This window comes from Oncorhynchus mykiss, chromosome 19 (genome assembly GCF_057628025.1).
Source record: "Oncorhynchus mykiss isolate SJ-2025 chromosome 19, ASM5762802v1, whole genome shotgun sequence".
Lineage (NCBI taxonomy): Eukaryota > Metazoa > Chordata > Actinopteri > Salmoniformes > Salmonidae > Oncorhynchus > Oncorhynchus mykiss.
The window spans coordinates 33,501,522-33,516,168 of record NC_143040.1 but is presented as its reverse complement, the minus strand read 5'-3'; the positions used below and the strand labels follow the sequence as shown (position 1 = coordinate 33,516,168).

Below are 14,647 nucleotides of genomic sequence, written 5' to 3'. Positions count from 1 at the left end.
GCTCTTTCAGAACATCGGCTATCTGGATTTGGGTGAAGGAGAAATGAGGGAGGCTTGGGCAAGTTGCTGTGGGGGGTGCAGGGCTGGTGACTGTGGTAGGGGTAGCCAGGTGGAAAGCATGGCCAGCCGTAGAAAAATGCTTATTGAAATTCTCTATCGTGGATTTATCGGTGGTGACAGTGTTTCCTAGCCTCGGTGCAGTGGGCAGCTGGGAGGAGGTGCTCTTATTCTCCATGGACTTTACAGTGTCCCAAAACCTTTTGGAGTTTGTGCTACAGGATGCACATTTCTGCTAGCATTTGCTTTCCTAACTGCCTGTGTATATTGGCTCCTAACTTCTCTGAAAAGTTGTATATCGCGGGGTCTATTCAATGCTAATGCAGTGCGCCACATGATGTTTTTGTGCTGGTCTGGAGTGAACCAAGGGCTATATCTGTTCCTGATTCTACATTTTTTGAACGGGGCATGCTTATTTAAAATGGTGAGGAAAGCACTTTTAAAGAACAACCAGGCATCCTCTACTGACAGAATGAGGTCAATATCCTTCCAGGATACCTGGGCCAGGTACCCGGGCCAGGATGCACCAGAGCGTTTCCATTTTACGGCAAAGGATTTACTTGAGCTACTGGCACAAGCAGTACCACCATCTCATGCCCGGGAGCCCATGGCGCTATGGAATATGTTTTAGTTTGTGTGGATTAAGCAACCCCTCCGCCTTTTCTTTATTGTTCGACCCCTGTACAGTTGGTGGCGGTAATGCACCATAAACACTTGATGCCAACCGCCGTTAAACCCCACAGAAGAAGTCTGCAGGTTTAGCCACATTAGAAGAGGTGTCTCGCTTTCGGGCTAAAAGTTTCTCTAACGTTAGTTATAAAGCTAGCTAGAACAACTTGTCAACATGTTTCGAAGAAAACTGACAGCTTTGGATTACCATAACCCCTCTGGGTTTGACTGTAAAGGTAGCTATAAAACTACGACAAACGAGTTATCTGCTAATGAATGACGTACATTTTCAGAGCTAGCCATGGACATGCTCAAATATGTTAGTTAGCATCTAACGTTACCTTTTAAGTAACAAGCTCTTACTCTGTCTAAAACATTTCAATACAGCCACGCCTGTAATATGTATTTAGGCTTTGTTTATATTGGCTGCGTTTATGTCATTAAAAATTATTAACATGTGATTCGTGTTAGGTGGTCAGGTTTTGTACTTGTGTGCATTAGCTCAGGTAACGTTAGCTAATTAACTAGCTTTTTGGGAGCTTACTAACAGTGCCAAACAGGCAGTGGAGGCCGAGAACCTAACTATGTTAGGGGTGGCATCGGAAATTGATACAGTATCTATGCCTTGTTTCTTTGTATTGTATTTTTTTTATTGTATTGTAGTCGTATGTGAATTTCAGCTGGTTGTATATACAAACTATAATTTCATATTAAAGGAAAATCTACTACCACTGGCACATTTATGCAGGTCAGTTAGCTTTGCGGAGTGAATCTAGCTATGTGTCACTGATTTAGCTAATATTCTGTTTTGCACAGATGAGACAGAGTTCAGGAATTTCATTGTGTGGCTGGAGGACCAGAAAATCAGACACTACAAAATTGAAGACCGGGGCAACCTGAGGAATATCCCCAGCTCAGGATGGCCCAAGTCCTTTGAGCAGGTGAGCAGCAAGGCTAGTTACAGTTACTATACTGGAATCAACCCTTGGGTCAGAAAAAGTGTTGTTCATATTACATCCAAGTAACACGACATGGATTGTGTTCAGTAGGGTGCACTGTAGCAATACATTTTGCAATGTATCTGTGTCCTTTCTTATTGGAGAAGTTTATGTAGTATCTCCATGTGTTATAACATTTTCTCCTTACTGAACCATGGGTGGGGCTTTTTTCCCACTTTATCACCATATCAATTATCAATGTGTTCTCTCAACCCCTTCCCTAACTGTTTACATCATGCAAAACAATCAAGCCAGTTCAGTTGTCGAATGCTGCAGATCGAAATTCCATGAATAGAACTGACTTAATTAGTTCTTCTAAATGTTGGAGAGGCATGTTTGTCCTACGTTAGCCTACATCTATCTGAACATTCCAAAACGTTGTGTCCTGTTCAACGTGCCCCAAGATCAGTCAGTAGGCCTAAAAATGCTTAAATGCTCATAGTAAGCTAATTTACCACCCTCATCACTGGTCTCCATAGCTGTGATACACTATTCTTCATTGAAGAACCTCCATTGGGGTCCCTGTTCCCTGTTCCCTGACCAGAAAGCGCCCTCTGTCCTCGAATCCTCGTTCCAACTGCCATTTTTGAGAGAGCGGTAAGGGGAGGATGGGACGAGGAAAGACTACTGTGACACAGCCCGTCAGCGTTTGTTTTAGTTTTTCCAGTGCAAAATGTTTTCTACGGTGTGCGCTGATGAATAAACCCCTGGCCCCAAGTGCTCTGAAAAAAAGAGCTACCAGGGAACCGCTAGTAACAGCAACATTCCGATGGATGTGAACCGCTGAAAAAGCGTGTATCACAGCTATGATCTCAGGCACCTGGTATACACGGTACACCTATTCAGGAGGGCACACTGGGGCAAGTTTTCTCCCTACAGAACATGAGCCTGACTCTGTTTCCTATGCAGTATCTTCAAGATGTGAATTGCCCATTCACTGTCGAAGAGAGACAGGAGTCAGTGGACTGGTTGCTGGGTCTAGCCGTTCGGTTGGAATATGGCGACAATGGTACAGTATTTTCTCTCTTTTGCTTTATTCAAAAAAATGTGGCCATATGATTCGGTGCCCATTGTTTGTACTTGGGCTACTTGTTGCGGCATATTACTAGTTTAACTATTGTAGTCCATTGAAGATGACAATACAGTATATTTTCAACCAACCTTTACTTGGAGATACCGTGTAGCAGGGGAACTCAACTCCCAATGAGATCCGGAGCCTGCTAGTTTTCTGTTCTACCTGATAATTAATTGCACCCACCTGGTGTGTCAGGTCTAAATCAGTCCCAACTTCTTCTTTTTTTAAGCAGTGGAACTGGCTTCGAGGTCCGGAGTTGAGTTTGAGGGCTGTACTGTATAGTATTGTTGTGGGGGTGGTGGTCATGCGTCCTTTAGCCACTAGATGGCTACATTGTCTTAACAGTGGCATCTTGGGTTGCTCTACCATAAGGGATAATCTAGTTGTGGTTCCACCCTCTCTTGCCATACACTGTATTGTCATCGTTCAGGGATGTTAAAAATATGTGCTTATACACTACTAAAGCAAGTCTTTGTTGTAAAAACAGTTTGATGGTAGTAGTATGTAGTTATTGGGGGGCATGGACTAAGTGGTCACTGTCTGGATGTTGTGTGTCCTACTGGCTCCCCAGTTGAGAAGTACAAGAATTGCCCGCCAGCCACAGCCAACGAGGCGGCGAAACCCTCGGATCCCCTCATCCATCTGGACAGTGAGCATAACCACTCCTTCCTCTAAATGTCTATCCCCCTCTCCCATTACTTCTCTACTCCTCTCTCATCCTCTTTACTCCTTTCTCTGTCCCTGATGTTCTGTGATAGAATCGTTTGATTATAGAAACCAGTGAAAAACGTAGTACTAAAGTGGGTTAGCTCAACCGTGTCTGGGCCAGTCCACCAGACTTATTAGAGACACTAATGTACTTGTCCTCTTGCTCAGTTGTGCATCAGGGCTTCCCACTCTTTCTATTCTGGTTAGAGACAGTTTGTGCTGTTCTGTGAAGGCAGTAGTATACAGCATTGTATGAGATCTTCAGTTTCTTGGCAATTTCTTGCATGGAATAGCCTTCATTTCTCAGAACGAGAATAGACTGAGTTTCAGAAGAAAATGACTTGTTTCTGGCCATTTTGAGCCTGTAATCGAACTCACAAATGCTGATGCTCCAGATACTCAACTAGTCTGTAGAATGCAGTTGTGTTGCTTCTTTAATCAGAACAGTTTTCAATTGTGCTAACATAATTGCAAAAGGGTTTTCTAATGATCAATTAGCCCTTTAAAATGACAAACTTGGATTAGCTAACACAGGAGTGATGGTTGCTGATAATTGGCCTATGTAGATATTCAATTTTTAATGTTGTACAATAGTAATTTACAACATTAACAATGTCTACACTACACTGTGTTTCTGATCAATGTTGTGTTATTTTAATGGACAAAAAATGTGCTTTTCTTTCAGAAACAAGGACATTTCTAAGTGACCTCAAACCTTTGAACAGTTGTGTGTGTGTGGTATCAGTCAAAAGTTTGGACACACCTACTCTTTCAAAAGTTAATTTTTTATATTTTCTACATTGTAGAATAATAGTGAAGACATCAAAACTATGAAATAACACATGGAATCATGTAGTAACCAAAAAAAATGTTAAATCAAAATGTTATATTTGAGTGTTGAAAGTAGCCACCCTTTGCCTTGATGACAGCTTTGCATACTCTTGGCATTCTCTCAACCAGCTTCATGGGGTTGTCACCTGGAATCCATTTCAATTAACAGGTGTGCCTTGTTAAAAGTATATTTGTGGAATTTCTTTCCTTAATGCGTTTGAGCCAATCAGTTGTAGGGGTGGTATACAGAAGATAGCCATATTTTGTAAAATACCAAGTCCATATTATGGCTTGATCATCTCAAATAAGCAAATGGAAACGACAGTCCATCATTACTTTAAGTTTAAGTGGGTTGCACATTTTGGAGAATATTCAGCGGTGGAAACTTTCCGTGGGAATGAATGGAAATATATGCAAATTAATATGTATATATATATTTTTTTGCATTGGATATATTTACCATATCATATGGAGACAGAAACGGAAACCTTTTTTACCTTGTAATAAGTAGACATAATTGCAAATGATTTAAATCCTTCCAATAGAAAATTTAAAAAACAATTTAGTTATGAATTGAACTTTAATTAAATGAGTTGACTTCACATGGGATGATTTCACAGAACAACAAAATAAAGGGAATATTGAATGATCCCCAATGAACCATCACATCTCCCTAAAATGTTTTCAACATACATCTGTAAAATGATAGTCTATAAACTAAAGCTTTGGTTGTCTTCCTCTCAGGCTTCCATGTCTTCTCCCTAGACCTTCTCAATGTCCACCTCCTGAATATCAGACTGAGGCCTCATCTTCACTGTCCCTTTCTAACCTTGTTGAGGATGGCATGTTGTCAGGCTCAAAAGGCCTCAAATTTGCCCGGATGGCCACCAATTTTTCAACCCTTGTCAGCATGTTGCATACTTTGGTGTGGGTGTTCCCAAACATGTACCAGTTGCTCTCTGAGGTGGCTGATGTTGGTGGGATTTGGAGGATGATGGAGGCAATAGGGGAAAGAGCCTCTGATCCACAATGTCTCTTCCACCAGGTGGCTGATGAGATATGTTGGTATGACTGCCGTATTGCATCTCCATCCCAAAGCCCTTGCTTGGAAGTGTACTTTTCCAGACTGCCAAGAACCTTGCCCTCATCCAGGCCAAGGTGGCAAGACACAGTAGTGATAACACCATAGGCCTTGTTGATCTCTGCATCAGACAGGATGCTCTTGCCAGCATACTTGAGGTCCAACATGTATGCTGCTGTGTCTATGGGCTTCAGGCAGAAGTCTAAACTTTTTTTGGTGCATTTCAGAACTGCAGTTTCCTCTGCTTGGAGCAACAGTGAAGTGGGCAGGGCAGTACGGATTTCTTCTCTTACATCCTCAAGCAGAGTCTGAACATCAGACAGGATGCTATTGTCTCCCTCAATCCGTTCAATGGCTACTGCTATAGGTTTCAAGCTGCTTACCACTCTCTCCCAAAATACATAATCCAGGAGGATCCTCTTGATGGGGCTGTCCACATCGGCAGACTGTGATATGGAGACTCCTTCCCCTCCAGGAGACTGTCAAACATGATGACAACACCACCCCAACGGGTGTTGCTGGGCAGCTTCAAGCTTCTTCTCACTTAGCTTGGTGAAGTATATTGCTGCTATAACTTGATGACCCTTCACATACCAAACCGTTTCCTTGGCTTACTTGTAGAGTGTATCCATTGTTTTCAGTGCCATGATGTCCTTGAGGAGCAGATTCAATGCATGAGCAGCACAGCCAATGGGTGTAATGTGAGGGTAGAACTCCTTCACCTTAGACCAAGCAGCTTTCATGTTCGCAGCATTGTCTGTCACCAGTGCAAATACCTTCTGTATTTGGTCATTGATGAGTGGTCACTGACGGCAGTCATTGATGACTGCCTTCAGCTCATCTTCAATGTAGAGACCGGAATGTTTGTTGTCCCTTGTGTGCTCTTGTAGAATACTGGTTGAAGGGTGGAGATGATGTAGTTAATTATTCCTCTACCACCCATCAGAATGATTGCAAAACAGTCTGCTTTCTCTATGATTTGCTTGACCTTCACTTGAACTCTGCATCCAGCAAATAAGTAGATAAAGCATGTCTGGTTGGAGAGGTGTAAGCTGGGCGAAAAACATTCAGAAATCTCTTCCAATACACATTGCCTGTGAGCATCAGAGGTGAACCAGTTGTCTTGCTCAAGCTGAGTATGCATTCATCAGCATTTCTGACTTCGTCCCTCCATTGAGTAAAAAAAAAAAATCTGATCCAGGAGGACCATGAGCTGTTGCTATCGATAAGGTGTCTGATTCATCATTTTCACCTCGAATAGAAGTAGAGGGACTTTTGTCAGAGGTTGCTTGTTGTGAGCGCTGAGGGAACTGTATGCACTTGGCCAGATGATTCTGCATCTTTGTTGCATTCTTGACACATGATGATTGGACACAGTATTTGCAAATGTACACAGCTTTTTTTTCTACGGATAGTGCCTGTGGCATTTTCCTGAAAAAAACAAATTAAATTCCATGTACAGATAAATAGTTAAGCAGTTAGATTAACGCTTTTTCAGTTCTGCCCACACATTTTCTATAGGATTGAGGTCAAGGGTTTGTGATAGCCACTCCAATAGCTTGACTATGTTGTCCTTAAGCCGTTTTGCCACAACTTTGGAGATATGCTTGGGTCATTTTCCATTTGGAAGACCCAACTTATTTCTTTAAATGTTGCTTCAATATATCCACACATTTTTCCTTGCTAATGATGCCATTTATTTTGTGAAGTGCACCAGTCTCTCCTGCAGCAAAGCACCCCCACAACATGATGCTGCCACCCCTGTGCTTCATGGTTGGGATGGTGTTCTTCGGCTTGCAAGCCTCCCCCATTTTCCTCCAAAACATGACGATGGTCATTATGGCCAAACAGTTCTATTTTTGTTTCATCAGACCAGAGGACATTTCTCCAAAAAGTAATATCTATGTCCCCATGTGCAGTTGCAAGCCGTAGTCTGGCTTTTTTATGGCAGCTTTGCAGAGATATGCCATCTGGTTTGCACTTAGCGGGACTATCATTTTGTTTTTCAACAGACAATGACCCGACATACCTTATTTCGTAGGTTTGATGTCTACAATGTAGAAAATAGTTCAAATAAATAAAACCCTTGAATGAGTATGTGTATACAAACGTTTGACGTGTGTGTTTAACTTATGCAGTATATCACAAAAGTGAGTACACCCCTCACATTTTTGTATATCTTTGAGTATATATTTTCATGTGACAACACTGAAGAAATTACACTTGTGTAAATTTGCTGTCCCCTCAATAACTCAACACACAGCCATTAATGTCTAAACCGCTGGCAACAAAAGTGAGTACACCCCTAAGTGAAAATGTCCAAATTGGGCCTAATAAGCCATTTTCCATCCCCGGTGTCATGTGACTCGTTAGTGTCTCAGGTGTGAATGGGGAGCAGGTGTGTTAAATTTGGTGTCATCGCTCTCACACTCCCTCATACTGACTGGTCACTGGAAGCTCAACATGGAACCTCATGGCAAAGAACTCTCTGAGGATCTGAAAAAAAGAATTGTTGCTCTACATAAAGATGGCCTGAGCTATAAGAAGATTGCCAAGACCCTGAAACTGAGCTGCAGCACAGTGGCCAAGACCATACAGAGGTTTAACTGGACAGGTTCCACTCAGAACAGGCCTCGCCATGGTCGACCAAAGAAGTTGAGTGCACGTGCTCAGCGTCATATCCAGAGGTTTTCTTTGGGAAATAGACGTATGAGTGCTGCCAGCATTGCTGCAGAGGTTGAAGGGGTGGGGGGTCAGCCTGTCAGTGCTCAGACCATACGCCGTACACTGCATCAAATTGGTCTGCATGGCTGTTGTCCCAGAAGGAAGCCTCTTCTAAAGATGATGCACAAGAAAGCCCCCAAACAGTTTGCTGAAGACAAGCAGACTAAGGACATGGATTACTGGAACCATGTCCTGTGGTTTGATGAGACCAAGATAAACCTATTTGGTTCAGATGGTGTCAAGCATGTGTGGCGGCAACCAGGTGAGGAGTACAAAGACAAGTGTCTTGCCTAAAGTCAAGCATGGTGGTGGGAGTGTCATGGTCTGGGGCTGCATGAGTGCTGCCGGCACTGGGGAGCTACAGTTCATTGAGGGAACCATGAATGCCAACATGTACTGTGACATACTGAAGCAGAGCCTGATCCCCTCCCTTCGGAGACTGGGCCGCAGGGCAGTATTCCAACATGATAACGACCCCAAACACACCTCTAAGAGGACCACTGCCTTGCTAAAGAAGCTGAGGGTAAAGGTGATGGACTGGCCAAGCATGTCTCCAGACCTAAACCCTATTGAGCATCTGTGGGGCATCCTCAAAAGGATAGGTGAAGGAGTGCAAGGTCTCTAACATCCACCAGCTCCGTGATGTCGTCATGGAGGAGTGGAAGAGGACTCCAGTGGCAACCTGTGAAGCTCTGGTGAACTCCATGCCCAAGAGGGTTAAGGCAGTGCTGGAAAATGGTGGCCACACAAAATATTGACACTTTGGGCCCAATTTGGACATTTTCACTTAGCGGTGTACTCACTTTTGTTGCCAGCGGTGTAGACATTAATGGCTGTGTGTTATTTTGAGGGGACAGCAAATTTACACGCACTACTTTACATTGTAGCAAAGTGTCATTTCTTCAGTGTTGTCACATGAAAATATATACTCAAATATTTACAAAACTGTGAGGGGTGTACTCACTTTTGTGATATACTGTATATTATGCACATACACAGAATCGCACCAACGGGGACAGTTGTGACCCCAGCTGACTTCATGAATGTAACTGAGTCAACAGCTTCCATGTTGTGTTGACAATAAGTGTGTGTGCTCCTCAAGGCAGCAACCCAGACTTTAAGGCTGGTGTCTTAGGCCTGGCTAGCCTGCTGAAGATCCAGCGTCACGACGACTACCTGGTCATGCTGAAGGTGAGAACCCGCGGCAACCGAGACCCATATCAGACGTACTAATATCCTTTTCACACTAATGAGCCAAGCCTAGCTGTAGTGCGAGGGCCTGGTTACTCACCCAAAATATCTGAGCCAGTACAGTTCAGATCGGCACTTTACTAATTTCTTATGAACAGGGTATAAATGACGAACCTGTGCTGATTTCAGATTTGATAACAATGGTGTGGTCATTTCCCTTGTCTAACAGGCTATAAGGATCCTTATCCAAGAGAGGCTGACTCCAGAAGCCATAGCCAAGGCCAGCCAGTCTAAAGAGGTGATTTACTTTTGAAGATTGAGTCTTTGACTGACTGAGATCCACCTACACATTTAGGCTTCATCAAAATGCGTTGTTTTGAAATGTGATTCAAAAGAGTACCCACAATATTTCATTCCTGGGTCCAAACAGGATTTGTTTTCATTTACGTTGAATTGAGCCTGCCTGGTGTGCCAGATGGACAGGTTTTGCACTGGGAAAGCTCAATTAAGCGCAGAGTGTATTTGAAAGAAAACAAATGTAATTTGATCCCAAGTCTGACACTTCTATTCTCTCAATCTGACATGATAATACATGGGAACTCTCAGCACACGTTACTGCTCAGGGCCGTATGTATCAAGCATCTGAGTACTAATTCAGGATCAATTTTGCTTTTTGAATCGCAATGAATAGGATTGAACATGGACCTGATCCTAGATCAGCACTCCTAGTCTGAGATGCTTGATACATACGGCCCCATAGTATGATAGGTAAGGCCTGTGTTGAGTGGTGTTGGAGTTGTCTAGGTGGCTATGGTATTTTAAGTGGATTTGCTTTTAATTGCCGTGATGTATTTCTTCCTGTTTTTGCCTGGTCTTCTCAAGGGTCTCCCTGTGGCCTTGGACAAGCACATCCTCGGCTTTGATACCGGAGGTGAGTGCTCACAGTCAAGTTTTTGAAGTAATACACACACACTCATTTTTAACCATGTGCCTTGTCATCCTTAATTTCCTCATAAATGGACTTGACTAAATTACATTTTAAACACTTAATTCTCCCATCTTCTTGTGCCCAAGGCAATTATAATAATCTAAATTGTCTCTAAACATTCTGTCCTATTGATATGATAGACATGGCATTTATCTTGACTGTACTGTTGATGTAATACTCTGTAGGATTGCTTGGGTGGGTATGGCCATCACATTGTGTCAAGATCTGTTCCAGATCAGTTGGAGACACATCTGCGCAAAGGAAACGAGGCATGGAACGTGTCATTGTGGAGACTACAGTGGTTCTTCCTGTAAAAGTTGCAGTACACCTTGCGGGCTGCCACAGAATTCTGTGGCACGTTATTTAAGTGTCAGCCATTGTTGCATTAATGCTAGTTAGTGCTAGTTTGACCACCAGAGGGCTTCTTTGAGAAGCATTTGACAGTCTAATATTGGCTGTACTAGAGAATTTGAAACCTTTTTTGTAAGAACATAGTATATGGGATTGATTTTAAGAAATGTTGCTTAATATTATGGTGTCTCCATTCCAAGAAAAACGAAAAATTAAACATTCAGGGAAAATGGTGCTGTACAACGTGATTGGTTGGGAGTAGGTTACAGTACTAAGACTAAAATTATCCTAACATTTCCACACCCTCATTGTAGTCTAACCAATAACCAAACAGAGATTCAGTGAAAATTAAAAATCTAATTGATTTATCAAGACCATGCTTGTTGTCGAGCAGCACGTAACGTTGCTGAAATAGTTGACCACGCGGGTAGGCTTTTGCTTCAAATCCTATTGCTTCTATCTTCAATATGCTTTAAATGCTAGAATGTCACAAATAATTGAACACACAATTCTTAACTCTGAGAAGGATAATAGGTGATCTGCACTGCTTATTAACTTCTTATGGGTGTCCCACCTGGCCAACATCAAGCTACAGTATTTTAAATATTTAACTTAGTTTTGGTGATCCTCTCAGCTCCGGCTCATTTTCAAGTCCTCCGCTGATCACCGACTGAGCATAATCTCTTCCTCTGTAATATTGCCTCTAACGGTGTGTGCCTCCTTTCTCTGCAGACGCCACCCTGAACGAAGCGGCTCAGATCCTACGTCTGCTCCACATCGAGGAGCTACGTGACCTGCAGACCCGGATCAATGAGGCCATCGTAGCCGTCCAGGCCGTAATTGCAGACCCGAAGACAGACCACCGCCTGGGCAAGGTCGGCAGATGACCTGGCTTGCCTGACCCTTTGACCTCTGCCTTTAACCCCCAACATACAGTCTGTGAAAAAGTACCACACAAACTATACATGGATATTGGTCCAAGACCTTGTCCTTATTTTATTTTAGTCCAACAACTAGGACTAAGCCTTTGAGTTTCATTTTTTTTTTAAGGATTTGGGACGGTTGGAATGAAATGGACTAGTTTTTTTTTGTTTGAGAAAGAAATGCATTTGTCGCATGAGTGTTGGAATGAGAATGTATGAAATACATTGGGGGGGAAGAAACATGTTCATAAGAAATTGGAAGTGCTATCAGATTCTGTGCTGAAATTACCCTTGGAGTTGGAGATGGAATCAGCGATAAAAGTCAGGAATTACATCTTAGGAAAGATAAAGGATTAAAAAACTGGAAAAACAAATATTTGGTGACAATGTGGTGAAATACAAAATGATTAGTGCACGGAATACCCAAATACTGCATTGCTGTGTGTTCATTCAATACACATGGATAGATATAACGACTTGTGGCTCAAAGATCTAGTTTTATTTTATTTTTTATAGAAAGCCAAAGTATGAAATGAGGTAAACAAATTTACAAAACTTTATTTGCGGGGGAGGGAAGTCACAGTTGACGTCTGGAAATTTACTTTGGTGGTGGTTGGTGAAATCCTTGCTTTGTCGCAAGTGTCCTTCATTCGACGCCTCTGTAGAAGTCTATGACAGAAGGGTTCTCACAGCGGAAAGCACTTCAAGACTCGCCCGAAATAGCACCATAAAACGATCCCCTATCATTAGTCTCCCTGCATCAGATAACTACATTAAGTCACAGGACAGTGAACATCCTTGACAACTACACCACACTCGGCTATCATCAGTCACAGAACAAACATTACTTTCCAAACTTGTTATTTTTGACAGGGGAGAATGACTGCCCCTCTCATTGAAGCCACTGAAGTTCAAGGACAACTGCGGGACTGCAGGCATTGTTAGCAGAAAGCAGGATCCCTATTATTGTGAATGAAAATCTTTGTGGTCAGTGTAAAAAATCAAGGACAATTATGGTACGAATAATTTAAGCTAGTACACCAGCTAGCTGTATGTCCTTGAATCGATTATCCAAAATAATGAGCACACAGAGGATAATTTAGTTGCTAATGGCAGCCTGCAGTACCCCGGTCAGCTTTCAACTTGAGTTACTCAATGAGATGGCAACACAGCTAGCCTGCAACCTAATTTCCTGGAGTTGCTCAAACTGCGCATGGCTCCATGAGACACCATCTTAACTGACTGCATTTTGTTTCAATGCTCTATTGTGTCTTCATATAGGAATGAATGGTACCACGTGATCAATGGCTTTGTCCAATCATATAATGCAAGACTGAGCTCAGTTGGCCACTAGGTTTCTATGGCTTTGATGTCGCGGCGAAGACCGGTCACATTTCGTCACCTGGGCCTTTAGTACAGTGATTTGGCAGCAGTTGCCTTCTACTTGAGGAACTTGCTAGTTGACAGGTTCTATGCTAAGGCTCTTTGTACAGCCTCGGTCATTTGGCGTCTTTTTGTTTGAAGGTGTCCGCTCTGATAAATAACATCAAAATGAAGTATGGCCCCCATACTTTTTTGACTTTTTCCACATTGTATTATGTTACAACCTTATTCTAAAATAGATTAATGTTTTCCCCCTCAAATCTACACAACACCCCATCATAATGACAAAGCAAAAACAGGTTTTTAGAAATGTTTGCACAAAACTGGAATATTACATTTACATAAGTATTCAGACCTTTTACTCAGTACTTTTTTGAAGCACCTTTGGCAGTGATTACAGCCTTGGGTATGATGCTACAAGCTTGGCACACCTGTATTTGGGGAGTCTCCCATTCTCTGCAGATTCTCTCAAGCTCTGTCAGGTTGGATGGGGAGCGTTGCTGCACAGCTATGTTCAGGTCTCTCCAGAGATGTTCCATCGGGTTCAAGTCCGTGCTCTGGCTGTGCCACTCAAGGACATTCAGAGAGACTTATCCCGAAGCCACTCCTGCGTTGTCCTGTTGGAATGTGAACCTTCGCCCACACAATCCTGTCTCAGATTTCTACAGAGAATTCCTTTGACCTCATGGCTTGGTTTTTGCTCTGACATTGCACTGTCAACTGTGGGACCTTTTTATAGACAGGTGTGTGCCTTTCCAAATCATGTCCAATCAATTGAATTTACCACAGGTAATGTTGTAGAAACATCACAAGGGTGATCAATGGAAACACGATGCACCTGAGCTCAATTTCTAGTCTCATAGCAAAGGATCTGAATACTTATGTAAATAAGGTATTAATGTTTGTTTTTTTTCAAAATGTTTCTAAACCTGTTTTCGCTTTGTCATTCAGACAATAGTCTGTAGATTGAGAATTGTTTAAATCAATTTTAGAATAAGGGGAAGGGGTCTGAATACTTTCCGAATGCACTGTATTGAGGCTCCCTGCTAAATCTGCAAAAGAAAATAGCGTTTCAGGCTACACAAACTGCTTTTATCCTACATGACCCGCAAAAGGCATAAGTGTTGTGGAAATTTCTTCAAACAATCTTTATTTAATATCAATTAATTATTACAATAATGAGACCGTTAGGCTGAGAGTCTAGCCTTTTATAGAAGATGCAGTTTTTATATAGCTGATACCAAGATTGCGTAGTCAGTCACTTCTAACCTTCCCATAAGCCACCTTGGTTTTCTACACAGGATGGTCTGTTACTTAGTTTCCCAGATGGCAGGAAGATGAGACGATGCCGCATTGTTCTTAACTCTTCCAGGCTCTCTATCTCGAGTCACACACACACACACACACACCACATCTATAAAATGCTAGCTTTTAGGTTTTTATCACCAACACATCAATTGTCAGCTTCAAGCTATCTCTAGTAGAACCCATGTCCTCAACAGCAGGTGCTAGAGTGGAGACCATAAACCACAGCATTAGCAGGACAGAAATATCTTACTGTTCGTTAAGTAAATAATTGTCACATAGCCAACAAATAAGGTGAATACATAATTTCTCTCTCACATAAGCCATACAGTCCAATTCAAGTTGGAGAGTTCATCTGATTTA

At 42.3% G+C, this 14,647-nt stretch overlaps 1 protein-coding gene across 2 annotated transcripts; it reads left to right on the top strand.

Moving 5' to 3' along the window:
* The first annotated feature begins 540 nt into the window (after nucleotides 1-540).
* On the top strand, nucleotides 541-12,024 carry LOC110497542 (tRNA-splicing ligase complex subunit RTRAF). Of its 2 annotated transcripts, none has more exons than XM_021573694.3 (8): nucleotides 541-962; nucleotides 1,543-1,667; nucleotides 2,634-2,733; nucleotides 3,371-3,448; nucleotides 9,246-9,334; nucleotides 9,564-9,632; nucleotides 10,217-10,265; nucleotides 11,406-12,024. In XM_021573694.3, the coding sequence occupies exons 1-8, from the start codon at nucleotides 902-904 to the stop codon at nucleotides 11,558-11,560; spliced, it is 726 nt and encodes a 241-aa protein (XP_021429369.1). In that variant the 5' UTR covers nucleotides 541-901; the 3' UTR covers nucleotides 11,561-12,024. The 2 variants fall into 2 exon arrangements, with proteins under 2 accessions (XP_021429369.1, XP_090066921.1); XM_090210795.1 differs by having other exon boundaries at nucleotides 602-962; nucleotides 2,634-2,734; nucleotides 3,363-3,448.
* The last annotated feature ends 2,623 nt before the right edge of the window (nucleotides 12,025-14,647 follow it).